Genomic DNA, 13,344 nt, shown 5'->3' on the forward strand with positions numbered 1-13,344 from the left:
AAAAATGAAAGACAGATTCAAATTTCCCCAGATGAATGCATTCTAGAATTTCATTTCTGTACTTCACTAAGGGTTAGCTAAAATGTTCAATCTTCAGGTTAAGAGCAAAGTCTGCACATGGAGGCCTTTGAATGCCGCACACGCCCACAGACAGATAACCAGAGAGGGGGTCTTTATTTCACAAGTTTCCAGATACAGTACAAAATGAATCTGTACATCTCTCTATTAACAGGATTTGTTTACACAATTATAATACACGTCACCAGCCGTTATACTGCATTCCATTAAATACAAAATAAATTTACAAAAAGTCTAGTATGGTGTTCCTTCATGACATCAGCTTATGCTCTTTAAGCATGTCCCTCAACATTTCTAGTGGTCATACTTTGATCATATCAACATTGTCTTTTAAATAAAAGAGAAATAGTGTCAGATCGTTCACCAATAAATAGTAAAGAAAGAACATCTGGATGGCTCCCTGCTCATAACCAAAGGGCCCTTCATATGCATACAAAATCGGCTTTCTGATGTGTAAACAGGCTCTTTAACATAGAAATCATTGCTATATGGGATTATTTCAAACTTTCTTCAAGTCTCTAGTGGGTGAAGACACTTAGCTTCTTTTTCAAAGAATAATACCCACTTAAAAACCTGACAATACAGCATCCAGAAATAGTTTCTCTCGTATCTGAGCAATAACTGATGAAAATAGTTTTTTTTTTTTTTTTCATAAAATAGTTTTCCTTTGTTCCGGTTACTTCTTGCGTATCTTCTTGCGTATTTTGCAGATGTGATTGGTCACTGGTGCAAATGCCACACACACGAGGGGTTGAGGTCTGCATGTGGAGGCTGCCATGGCTGCTCCTAAGCAGGAGAGAGCAAACCTGGGGAGCAGAGGAGAGAGAAAACCCAACCAAGCAGCCAGACGAAACCAAATTCTGTGTAGAGAACCCCCCAGCCACCCGCTCCTCACCAGACCCCTGGAGCAGGGTTCTAACGCTTCTCCAAGGTAGAGATGGTGAGTGATAATATGTTCAGAAATTAATCTATCTATCTATATTTTTTTCAGAAGAATTACAAACCTTCAGGAGTACCAAGATTTAGGACTTGTACTTTTACATTAATCTAGTTTAGGTATTAATAAATTTGGGGAAAAATAAAGCCCCTGTCTGACCTTTTTCTGTATTATCGGCTAGTAACTAAGAAAACCCAGAAATCAGAAACAAAAATTTCAAAAACAAAAACTCCACTTTTGTACACTACCACAGAAGTAAAACTTGTGTTCTCTAGACTCTGACATAGCTGGTTGTCCAACAGGGCAGGGGCACAGGAGAACAGAGGCTCATCAGAGAGCCTTGGTAGGCTGCAAGACAGACCTGCAAGACAGACCACGAAAGGCAGCAGTAGGGATGGGCTACAGGGAGGAAGGAAGCCACGCTCTAGCTGGTAAATCTAAATCCTAACGCTAAAACTCCCGAATCCTGGAGTTGGCTTAATGTCACTGACATCAACTAGCTTTATTGCCACTTTATTCAAATGGATGCCATTAGTAAGTACTGTGCATTATTTTTAAGAGAAACACCGAACCCAATTCCTATTTGCTTAGGTACCACGTCCCACAGACGGTAAGAGAACAGAGCAAAGCATTTTGAAGTCATCTAGGAAAGAGGCAGCGAGAACTGAGTTCTTTTAAACACGCTCTCTAGATTTCTCGTAGTAGATGCCGCAGGCTGGAAACAGGGTAAAAGTCTCTGTAGTGACCATTCGTAAAAGGACAGCAAGGGGCAAGTCTGCTACATGAAGAACAAACCTAGACCGTCCCATTCAGCCTTAGGTAGTGTATGCTATTTTAAGAGATCCTTTTCTTCAAGTACTTTCTGTAGGAAGTAAAGATGGAGGCAAAACTGCTGCCATCCAAGGAGGCCTGAGGTGGATGGCACAGGAAAACCACAGAAGCCGCTGGCTTCTTAGAGTTTCCCATCTTTTTATTTATTTATTTTTAGAGACTGGGTCTTGTTGTATTGCCTAAGCTGGTCTTAACCCCCTAGCCTACTGTGAGTTTCCTCCCTCAGTCGCCCAGTGACAGGAGACTTCGGCTACACACCACTGTGCCCAGTTCCTGTGAATAATGTAAAACCTGCCTTCTAAAGGAAGAGAGATGGGCCGTGTTATTTCCTTTCCTGGGCTGAGGGAGGGGCTGGGAGAGGAGGCGGGGCTAAGGACCCTGTTTACTGCTCCGCTCACAATCTAGTCTTTCAGCACAGGACACCAAGTAAGCCTTACTATTTACAAGCCCAAAGCAACATTACATTTTTGAGAGGAATGCTGGCTGCCTCTCAAAGATCTGCCTCTCTGTGGCCATGTCTTCAAATTTGGAGGCAAATATCTTCGAGGAAAATTTTTGCTTACTGGGTTTCCCATAATACTGTGAGCACACACAAATGTACACAACTTCACATTTAAAGCCTTCATGTTCAATATAGATGAACTAAATTGAATTCTGATTACAATCCCAACATTCAAACTCAAAGCTTTCCAAACTCCACAAGTGATAAAGTCAAGTTTCATTGCAGACAAGGATTACAGAAAACAATGTAAAGGTGATAATGAACAGGGGGCGTGAGCTCCCGTGGGGTGCTGGCTACGAACGCTACCACCCACAGATTTGGTTACACAAACCACAAATTCAGCTTGGGCTTTGGTTCTTTCGTAGGGGTGATTATGTGAAGGTCTCAATCGTCGTTTTTTGCCTCTTACTGAAGCAGGCGTTTACAACAGACGGGCGATAACACAACAGCTATGCAGTGGCTGACTTTCTACAGCCACATCAAACCGTCAGAAATAAAAAGCTCCCACAGCATACACAATGGTTCACCCAGGCCTTTGGTTTTGCCATGCATTGGGTCTAACCCATCCTCCATTATCTGAGTATTTTAGTATTTTAGTATTACAAAGGAAGTCACTACCTGCCAATCTTGACAATAGCATTTCATATTTGAAGACTTTCGGAGGGTTGTCTGTTCTCTGTGCCAGAAGAAATGTGAAGTAAAATGAGACCCAGGAAGCAACACATCTACCCGAGGGAGGGCATGTCCCAGATCCCACCTCAAGTTGGTTAAGGCTGTTTTCTGATTTCTCCATTTAGATCATCCTCTGGCATCTGGACTAGGGCTCTGTATACACAGATCACACGAGTAGCTGGGGGCAAAGTCCTCTGTGAGAGCACGGAGTCAGCTCACTGAGTTTGACTTCTACTCCATGGCAGGGATGTGACGTCATGAAGTCTTTAGCAAAGCCTTTCAGTCTTCGAGGAAGAGAAGTTTGCTAGGAAGTGTCACAGTCACAGCACAGGAATCCGTTCAATAATCCCTTTTAAAATAAGAGTGCCAAACATATGACCTGGCATGTACTGGTAAAATTTCCCAGTTACTGCATTTCCCAAACACCCTGAAGACGTCCTGCTTGGCTTGTTTTGCTTTTGACTTAATGGCAAGTTCTAGTCTCAGACTTAAGCATGTTTTTAGGGTTAAACTTGCAACTTACTGGGTTTCCCCAGGTTGTCAATGCTCAGGACCTTAGAAGACAGGTAAGAAGTTATGCACATCGACAGGATGACGAAAGGTCTCTCAGGAAAGATAGGGTACAGTAGACATGACTCGAGCGAGTGTCTTGTGTATGTTTGCAGAACGAAGAAAGAAAAAGGAAAGAGGAAAGCCACTGAGAGTTGTCATTCCGTATGGCACTGAAACAAACATTCACTGCAGCTCTGGCGAGAGCTACACATCCCTGAAAAGGAAGGCAGCAGGTTCTAAGCAGCTTCTGGGATTCAACACTCCTCACGCCTCTTCCAGGCGGTGGCCACCATCCAGAGCCCTACATCAAATGCAAGCGTTCTCAGCAAGCAGCTCCCCAGTGGTCACCGACCCAGGTGAGTGTGTGGCTGCTACTGTGGTGGCTGCTGCTCTGGTGGTCCTTCCTGCTGGGGAGGAGCCGGCCGTGGCCCTGGGGGCCTGGGAACTGGTATGTCCTGGTGCTGTCGCTGCCTGTAAGCTATGACTGTACCCAACAGCAGTGCAATGATGGTCATGAGGTAAAGGTCCCACTCGGGTCCCAAAAGCTGGTCCATATCGAGTTGCGTGAATAGATCTCGAATCTTAATGAGAACAACACAAAAAGCATTAGCACTTCGATGTCGGTGAAAGAACTCTGAAGCTAGTTACTTAACAGCAGACATAAGCATGAGACTTTGAAAAACTAAATTCTAGGACACTGTGATGATTTTTAAACCCTTCTACTGACACCCAGAGGGTGTGTCTCAAGACCTAAGCTAGGGTTTCCTAATAGCGGACATCAGATGTCTGTTTTTTCCCATCAGAAATCTAATTCGGCAATTTCTAGCTATTTCTCTAGTAGATATCTGAAAGGATCAGCAGAATAATAAAAGACCTCCCCCTCCCCCCAAATCTGAATCCTGGCATACCTCTAACCTGTCCGCAGTGACAGCAGGCAGGTGACAGCCAGCTGTGCTTCTCCCATGGAACTGACAGCTACAGGACCAGGTGTCCAGTTGATGAACAAACACCTCTTTTTGGTTGTTTTAATTAAAATGCACACCATTTTACAAAGAAATTTGAACTTACAAGTTACATTCCTAGTCTATGAGATTTTGTAAAATTATGCCCAAGAGCTCCCATAATACACATTTGTAGGCACAGGTGCTTAATTTTGTAGGAAAAAGAAAATCCAGGAAATGATTATGTTCCCAGGGAATTTTGTGTCTGTTCATCTAGTCTGACCTCCTTCCCATCAATACTTATTTCTCTTGCTTTTTGATGGACTGGGATTGCTTTGTTCTTTTTTTGTTTCAGTTGGAGAATCTTACTGTTCTCTTTCTAGATCTGTATAGAAAGACAGCAAAAGATTCCTCTCCATACAAGATGGTATGCTGCCATCCTGTATCCTAGACTGCACTTACTGAGGAAAAGTGTGGGGTACAAGGGTCTGGGACAGCCCTGCAGAGTGTTAGAGCCACCTCCTGTTGGCTGGGTATGAGACCCAGCCCAGGCCAGGCACTACTCTGTCCCCACACCTCAACCTAGTCCTCACGGTGAGCTGCCTAGTGCATTCTGGCAGGAAGTACAGCATACTGGCTCATGCTACCAGGGAACTGCAACCACTGACATTATACATATGTACGAATCTAAGGTATCCTGGGTTCTGGGAATCTGTGTGGAGGATCTCAGTGGTGTGGTAAGGGCAGAGGGAGAGGAGTCCACTGCTTATGTTAGTGTGGGAGAAGCACTGCTTACTTATTACTCTGCATAAGGACAACTTGACCCTGATGATGGCTCCAACAACAACTTCGAGCATCATAGTGTTTATGGAACCGAATGCTGCACCGGTGAATCCACTATCAGAGAATATGGGGACAGGAGCAAAATCTAAGTGGTAGAGCCCACGGGCACGTCCATGTAAGCCTTGTTTCTCCAGGTGGTAGCTTTGAAGGGAACAGGTAACTCCCCTCCTCTTTAGGCTCCATCAGCCCACGTAAGCAGCTGAGGCTCTATTAGACCAGCAGCTCTGTCATCGTGTTGACTTGTATGGCACTGAGAACAATCAGATATACAGTGAATCAGCTTGCTGGCTTCCCCTCTAGCTTAGTCTTCTTTCGGTACTGGTCTGAGTTGTTGACGGGAATTCGTCTGACTTAATGTTTATTACTGTTTCAGAGTGTCACGGGTTGTCTGTTTTCCCTGAACCAGAAAACACCTGCACCGATGCCACGTGCTTTCGTGTTAAGAGCTCTGAGAAATGCCACCTGAAAACTGTGCTCCTGCCTGCTCTACAGGTTACCCACGAGGAATTCATTTGCCCTTTACCTGGGATGACAGAGAGACTCTGTGCCTCCAACTTTTATTCTCCAGGCCTGAGAAAGTGACATAATTTGTATCTCTAACTAAGAGCCACAGCTCACTTACGTTTGCTTCCCGTATGTACTGTAAGAAATAGACGACACCTAATTTGCAGAGTGCGAGGAACACAGGTACTTGTGCATCTGGGCTAGCCTCGGCTGCCATGTCATAAAAGCGTTTTGCAAGGTGAATGTCCTAGAGGACAGAAAGCAAAGGAAATGTTTCAGAAAAATTTGTGTTAGCCTTTCAAGATCCGACCTAAATCAATGTCTGTTACCTAAAGGACAGCCTTAAGCTTTACCCAGGCGAAACTCCTCTAATTATCTAACTAAACCATTTGGAAAATTTAAAATCAGGAATTGGAAAATGTAATGCATTTCCTCTAATCCAACCTCAGATTTTATGTGTAGACACAGTGGATTCAGCCACACGCCTAACATCATATTACTGACCTGGAGACTTCCACGAAAAGTCTCTAAGTCTCAAGCTAACTTTAGTCAGTGCAAGCATCTCTGGTCCTACACTGGGGTAGCACCGTCAAAAATCTGCAGCTGGTCCTGGGCTAGAGAAGTATGGCAATCTATTTGAGGATCTCTCAACTTCTACTGTGTGCTTTGCTAAGACAGAGTGCCTGGGCCACGCCTGTGCACGTGGTAGCCCACGTCTACAGAAGAGGGCTGCAGTTTTATTCTCTGGGGTGGGAAGACCTTGCAGATCACTGTCTAGGCAGTCATTTTGCTATGCTGTTTTCTGAGCAGGCTCCTGTGCTGACTAGACACAAACCGTCACAGTCTTGCTTACAGGAATCTGAAAAGAGCCACCCAAGTCATAACTAATTCTGCCCCAGGATGGCTGGTTCAGATTTCAGAATGGCAGGACAGGGTGCTGGGAGCTCTGAAGCAAACCAAACTTATAGGACAGAACGCTACGACACATGGCAAAGGACAAGGACCACCACAAGTTACCTCTTCCACACACAGACTAACCAGAAGACGCTACTTTCAGTTGGTCCTCACCCCAGCCCTCACATGTGTCATTTGTTAAAGAGAAGAGCACTTTCAATTAATAGGAAGACTGTGGCTAGTACCCAATTAAACATACATAATTTAAACATTTTTTACAATGGAATCTTTTGAGACTGTGGATCCAACTTAATGTGCTACCGTAGCCGTTGTGCTGTGTATGACTAATGGGTAACGAAGCCACATGAAACCACATCCTGAGTCACATTTTCTAATCATCAACCTTCATACTTTAGTAGCAGTTTACATGGTGTTGAACTGAATTTTGCCGTTTCTGTTGTTTTGAGACAGGGCCTCACTTAGCCCAGACAGGCGTTTAATGAGCTGGGTAGCTGAAGAAGACCTTGACCCCGACCTCTTGCCTCTACCCTGTTACAGGGTGTGCCAGCATGTCCAGCAGCACTGACGAGCTGGTAGTAGTAAGAATGTTGACTTCATTTACAAAGCAGGAAAGAAAGGAAAGGGTGACTGTGACACGCTGTAAGTCATGCCATGCTATGAACTCACTGTGAGTTTTGTGTCCAATTACTTATTTTCACAGGTTGGACCCCACTTCTCTTCTAGAATACTCTTATCGTAGTCTTTATTCCAAAGCATACAAGTAGTAACACTTTCTCTGAACCCTTTTGGGGTAGACAGGGCAAAACTTAGAGCCATTCTAAAGAAAACTAGATTTCATTAGGAAGATGAAGATTAGGAAAACGTTCATCGGTAGAAAAGATTTTATTCCATTTCAAAATGATTCAGAGGCAACTGTGATGACTAAATGCTGATACAGTTCCTGAAAGAAGAGGCTTTCAACAGAGAGCACTACCCAGCATAGAGCAGAGCTCACCCTCATGTATGTGCTAGGTATGAGGTGCAGGGACAGTGCTGACACACTGGAGGCCCGCTTCTCCTCCTGTAGCCCGAGGTCTGACAGAATCCCAGAAGCACTGCTTTCCTGCAGTACAGGCGTCTCCCCCTGCTCCTCAGCGCCAGCGTGGCCCACACTCACCTGTTTAATGCCTAGGCCCTTCTCGTGCATGTAGCCCAGGTTAAACATAGCTTGGGCGCTGTGCTGCTGCTCAGAAGCCAGGCGGTAATGAATAAATGCAGTCTCATAATCCACATCAGTGCCAAAGCCATAGAAGTGGTAGTCGCCAAGCTTGATTCTAGCCACAGTGTAACCTGAAATAAAAATCAAAAGTAAACCCCAAACCGCTGAGAAAGTGTGCTTAAAAGAAATTAAAAGTTACCATGCATATATAAAACAGAATTTTCGTTTGTAGTAGAAAAACTTTAAAAGGCTCCCTGAGCCAAGTTCTAATGTCACTTAAACATTTAGAGTAGACATCATCTCTTCTCAGAAAGCACGTAACAGGCATAGAGAAGTCAGGGCTGCTTCACTAATGCCACTCTTCAAAGGACCATGCTCTACCTACGTCACTGAATGTAAACCACCATTGAGTGTGAGCACTGTGACGACTGGAGAAGGAGAGGCCTAACGTGGAGAGGAGTGTGTGAGAAAAATACATTAAAGAAAGGGTAGGGAAAGCTAAGAGTTCTTTTCCATTTCAGGCTGGAATTCTATTACACATTTTTCAGTTTTCAATTAATACAGTCAACCAGCCTGAAGCTAAAAACCAAATGGTGATGGAAATGTCCATCAAGGTCTGGCACTGCAACCACTGACCGAGGAATGAAGGCTGATCACAAGGTACGTAGCAGTGTCTGACGATGTCCATGAGACCAACAGAGAAACCAACAGAGTGAGAAGTCTGGGTAAGGCTCATTCTGACAATCAGCCACTCACCTTGGGAGGCGGCCCTGTTCCAATGCAGTAAAGCTCTGGGGTAAGTTTCATTCTCACCTACAATGGTTGCTTCTCCTACAGGAGAGATGTGAAACAGAAACCAAGTGTTTTCGCTTGTAAAATAGGGTGGAGGACAGTAAATACTAAATTAAGGCAGTCTGGGAAGTAAAGAAGCGTTAGAAAACGCCAGGTTCAAAGGAATCACTGGGTCAGGATGACACTACTTCCTGGAGCAGGTTTTAGCCCAGTCTAGGGACTCGGGTAGGGAAAGGGGAGTTTGTTGTTCACTTCACTTTGAAACTATATTGCTAACGTGGTTAAAGCGTCAACAGGACTTACTCTGGTCGAGGATGAAGGCTGCGTTACTCTGTGCCACCTCGTAGCCCTGCTCAGCCAGCAGGAGGTACTGGAGCACTGCAGCATTGTAGTCCTCATCCTTATAGCTGTTGTAGGCAGTCATCAGTCTCTCTGACCAGCGACCTCGCTCACACACGTTCTTAAACAACTGTGCAAAGAGGAACAAAACCTTGGCAGCTTGGCTGGGCTGATGATTAAATCTGCTCCATGACCTGCTGACTTCTGGCTTTCCTTACTCTTTAGAAGCAAACACATAGTAAAAACAACAGCAACCTGCAGACTATTTACTGTGGCCAGGGCTGTTCTAGAGACACCTGTGTATTACAGGCATCAGCACATTCTCCTACCTGAGGACTGTTCATGAGGTGAGTTCTATGAAAAATCTCAGTTTACAAGTGAGGACTCTAAATAAAGCAAAGACAGATCTCCAAAGGGTTCGAAGCCTTTATCAGTGTGCCTCCAACGACAGGTGTGAGAGCGGAGGGGAAGCCATCCCAGCTAGGAGATGCTGGCCTTGCTCTTTCCATACCTCTTTCAATGTACTCTTTGATACTAGCATCATCTACACTGACCCTTGCAAACACTGCTTCTTACAGGAACAAACAGGTGAGGACAGCAGTAAGCATAGCTCGCCAGTTTCTTCCCTCAGTGTGTCAAGGCTAGTGAGTGGAGTCAGCTTCGACCATGGAAGGAATCAGGTTAGGGGAACTGGCATGCAAAGGGCAGGTCTTTCCAGCAGTAAACCCATTCCTACAGACAAGCTACAGAACAGACCTCACCTCCACTGCAGTGTGACAGGACCGCATCACCCCTGTGCCGCTGGCGTGCATCTGTGCTAGGTTATAGAAAGCCAAGATATGGCCTCCTTGCGAAGCCAGATTAAAATACTTCAAGGCCTGCTTATAATCTCTCTTGACTCCAATGCCATCTGCAAGAAAGATAAAACAAGGACAAATGAAAGGCGAGCAGTCTGAAACAGGATTTAGGTAAGCACCAGAGAAACTTCAAGAGGAATGAACCCACTGGAAGTCAGAGGTCTTACCCAGCAAAACATGTCAATCTCACCAATGCAGATTAATACAAATGGTAATGAGAAACGAGAGGCATAAGTAATTGAATTGATAGAGTATGAACTTCCCAGAACTGACTCCCCCGTTTCTTTATGCTATCGCCATCTAGTGGACACTGGCTGCGACTGTTCCCTCTGTCACTCACTCTGATGATACCTACTGTAGTACATAGAGCCGAGCTGCAGCTGCCCATCCACCCAGCCTTGCTCAGCAGCTTTCTGGAAATACTTGAGGGCCAGGTCATAATTCTGTAGAAGGAGAGGTCAAATGGTAAGAAAGCAGTAAAGACTGATACACAGGGAAGCCCAGAGCCACGTGCTGTGTAAACAAAGTCTACATATTCTAAACAAACAAACAAACAAACACAAAAACATAAACATTAAAAAAAAATTTTAGATTAAAGAAAGAGTTTTGTGAAACAATTTATGTTTGACCTCAGAAAGCAGAAACACAAGTAGAACACTAGAGCACGAATTAAGAAAAACTCTTTTTACTACTATACACCGTTAAACCTTAATTTTTCTCATATTAAGTAATACTATTTTTTATTTGTTTCCTTCCTGTGTACATCAAAAGATGCTGTTTTTCAATCCCAAAGGCCTATGTAACTGTAGAAAAACTTAAAATACATTACTCTGAAATTTGGTATCCTACTTACCAGGAGTCAAAGGCATCACTGTTTTTTATGTTAGAAAAAAACTACAGGTAAGATTTAAAAACCCAGCCTTTAGTTTCAGACACAGCAATGTATGTTGCTTGGAATAACATCATGATTCAGTGGCAGCTGCCCTGAGAGGAGGGCCGAGGACAAGCAAGTGCTTGCAGACACAACACCGACATTTAGGAGGTTACTGGTGACCTGGCTATGAGACAGAAACCTGACAACCAAGAACTAAGGTGGCTTATCAAGGCTCGTTCTTTGGAGGCACTGGGCTTTCAGCAAAGGACTGGAGAGAACAGAGGCAAAGGCTGGAAGGAGCAAAGGAGTCTGCCCAGAAGGGAGAGACTCAGAAGAACTCTACCCGTCAGATGGTCCAGAGATGGAGTTGGCCTAAGGAGGCAGTTAGGTGAGGTGTGAGGAACAAGCCAGCTAATGAGTCAGCAGGGACGGCTCTGGCTTGCTGCAGTGGGATGGCTCACTAAGCTGGGTGGCTCTGGTCAAGGACTACCTCCCACCAGTACTGGCTGACTGCTCCCTAACGCCAGCATGCCACACTGCACACTTACAACTTGAACGCCTCTTCCGTAGAGGTAGGCCATTCCAAGCCCGCTCTGTCCCACCGGGTTGCCCTGTAAACCAGAGAAATCAGACAACAGTGATAAGAGCATCAAACACAGGGGCGGACAAATGACTACAAAAGAAATGGTTGAGGACACTGAAATATGTCTTAAGTAGTTTCCAAATAAGGACAACCTTTTTCTTTCTAGCCATATTAAACATAACTTGCCTTTTAGACACCAGTGCACTGTCAGTATTTGCTTTCAAGGATTAAAGCATTAACTGCCTTTAAGATCAATTCTTATGACCTGACTTATGACCATCAGTACCATGAATTTGTGACACAATGTGGCTACCATTACTGCCCGTGAGGCATTTATGCATTGGTGCTTTCCTGCCTGAGGAAGAAGGAAGGACGATGCCATGGGGCAGAGTCAGCAGTCATGTTAACAGCAACAATGCTACCTGCAGGTAATGGTCCTTAAGACTAATGCAGTGACATAGAGTCAAGTAAACAGAAAATTCTAGAATTCACTCAACTCAGAGGGATAGATGACATCATAAAAAGACGCGTCACAGCATTTCTCAAGTACCACTGTGATGCACAGTCATCTACAGTTGGAAAGAGGTCGGGAAATACTCAGAAAGCATACAGGGTTTTAAGTATCCTATACGCGTTTTTTTTTCTGGGTCAAAGAAAGCCCAAGTTGTGCATCATGGCTATCAATAGAACTAGATTATGGATGCTTTTATCAATAGAACTAGATTATGGATGCAGCTGAGGTAGGTTTTGTAACTCCCAATTTCTTGGCTAAGAACTAGTATTCTCCAGATTAGGAAACACTAAGCTAACACTCGCCCAGTTGTTATGATTAATCCTTCAACACACCCACTCAGGGAACTCTGGTAACAGCACACAGGTTGGGAAGTCTTACCATGTCAGCAGCTTTCTTAAAGTAGTGAAGTGCCGTCTCATTACTCTGAGGTACGATGTCACTTCCTTCAGAATACATCTGGAAAACAGCCCAGATTTCATGTGGAGTCATCCCCAGTCTCCAGACAGTGTTTCCCCTACTCATCTAATTTTCACTGTTACTAGCTTTCATGACATTACCCCACAAAGTTTACAATTCTTCATAGAAAAGTATAGAATTGAAAGCAGACTTTTATTGGTAAATATATACATATTTTTGTTTTTGTTTTTGTTTTTTCGAGACAGGGTTTCTCTGTATAGTCCTGGCTGTCCTGGAACTCACTCTGTAGACCAGGCTGGCCTCGAACTCAGAAATCCACCTGCCTCTGCGTCCCGAGTGCTGGGATTAAAGGCGTGGGCCACCACGTCCGGCACATATTTTTAAGTATTTGGTATTCTATTAAATATATATATATATATATGTATATGTATGTATTTGAATATATAAAGCAGGTTACTGGCTGCCTCAAGAAATCTTAAAATGTGAAAATAACATTTGCTTATGTATATGTGCTTATGGGTAGGTATGCAGGTAACAGTACATGTGTGGAGGTCAGAGGACAACTTGTTCCTCCCCATCAACAGTCTGGGTCCTAGGTATCGTTTTTATTTGCTGAGCCATCTAACCAGGCCAGGCAAAGAAATCTTTAACCCTGGGCAGTTAGGTGGCTAATAACTGAGTTGAGACCAGATGACTGATCCCATCAGTACAAGCAGACTTTCAAGAGTCCCAAAGTCTGCGTTGCCCTTTCCTCTACCAAGTTGCCCCAGGACAGGGTAAAAGATGCATCTGGTGTTAACAGGTAGCTGGGGAGATGGCTCTGTTGGTAAACTACTGGATGCAGGCATGGAGACCTAAGCTAGAACCCAGAGCCCATATATAAAGAAGGTGGACATGATGGTGTGCACCTGCAGCCTCAGAGCTTGGGAGGCAGAGACAGAAGGCAGATTCAAGAGGCCTGCTGGACAGCTAACCTGGCCTACTAGTTAAGTTCC

The 13,344-nt window shown here is 44.4% G+C and overlaps 1 protein-coding gene across 2 annotated transcripts in view; it reads right to left on the minus strand.

Annotated features, from left to right (window-relative positions):
• Positions 1–155: 155 nt before the first annotated feature.
• Positions 156–13,344, minus strand: part of Sel1l (SEL1L adaptor subunit of ERAD E3 ubiquitin ligase) — a 42,627-nt gene continuing 29,438 nt past the window's right edge. For both annotated transcript variants that reach the window (XM_021178763.2, XM_021178760.2), the window contains exons 13-21: positions 12,311–12,388; positions 11,384–11,446; positions 10,317–10,404; positions 9,866–10,014; positions 9,069–9,234; positions 8,730–8,804; positions 7,932–8,104; positions 5,979–6,107; positions 156–4,153 (exon numbers count right to left, since the gene is read on the minus strand). In XM_021178763.2, the coding sequence (XP_021034422.1) occupies positions 3,944–4,153; positions 5,979–6,107; positions 7,932–8,104; positions 8,730–8,804; positions 9,069–9,234; positions 9,866–10,014; positions 10,317–10,404; positions 11,384–11,446; positions 12,311–12,388 (1,131 nt within the window). In that variant the 3' untranslated portion in view covers positions 156–3,943. The remainder of the gene's footprint in view (positions 4,154–5,978; positions 6,108–7,931; positions 8,105–8,729; positions 8,805–9,068; positions 9,235–9,865; positions 10,015–10,316; positions 10,405–11,383; positions 11,447–12,310; positions 12,389–13,344) is intronic.

Source organism: Mus caroli, chromosome 12, assembly GCF_900094665.2.
Source record: "Mus caroli chromosome 12, CAROLI_EIJ_v1.1, whole genome shotgun sequence".
NCBI classification, from domain to species: domain Eukaryota; kingdom Metazoa; phylum Chordata; class Mammalia; order Rodentia; family Muridae; genus Mus; species Mus caroli.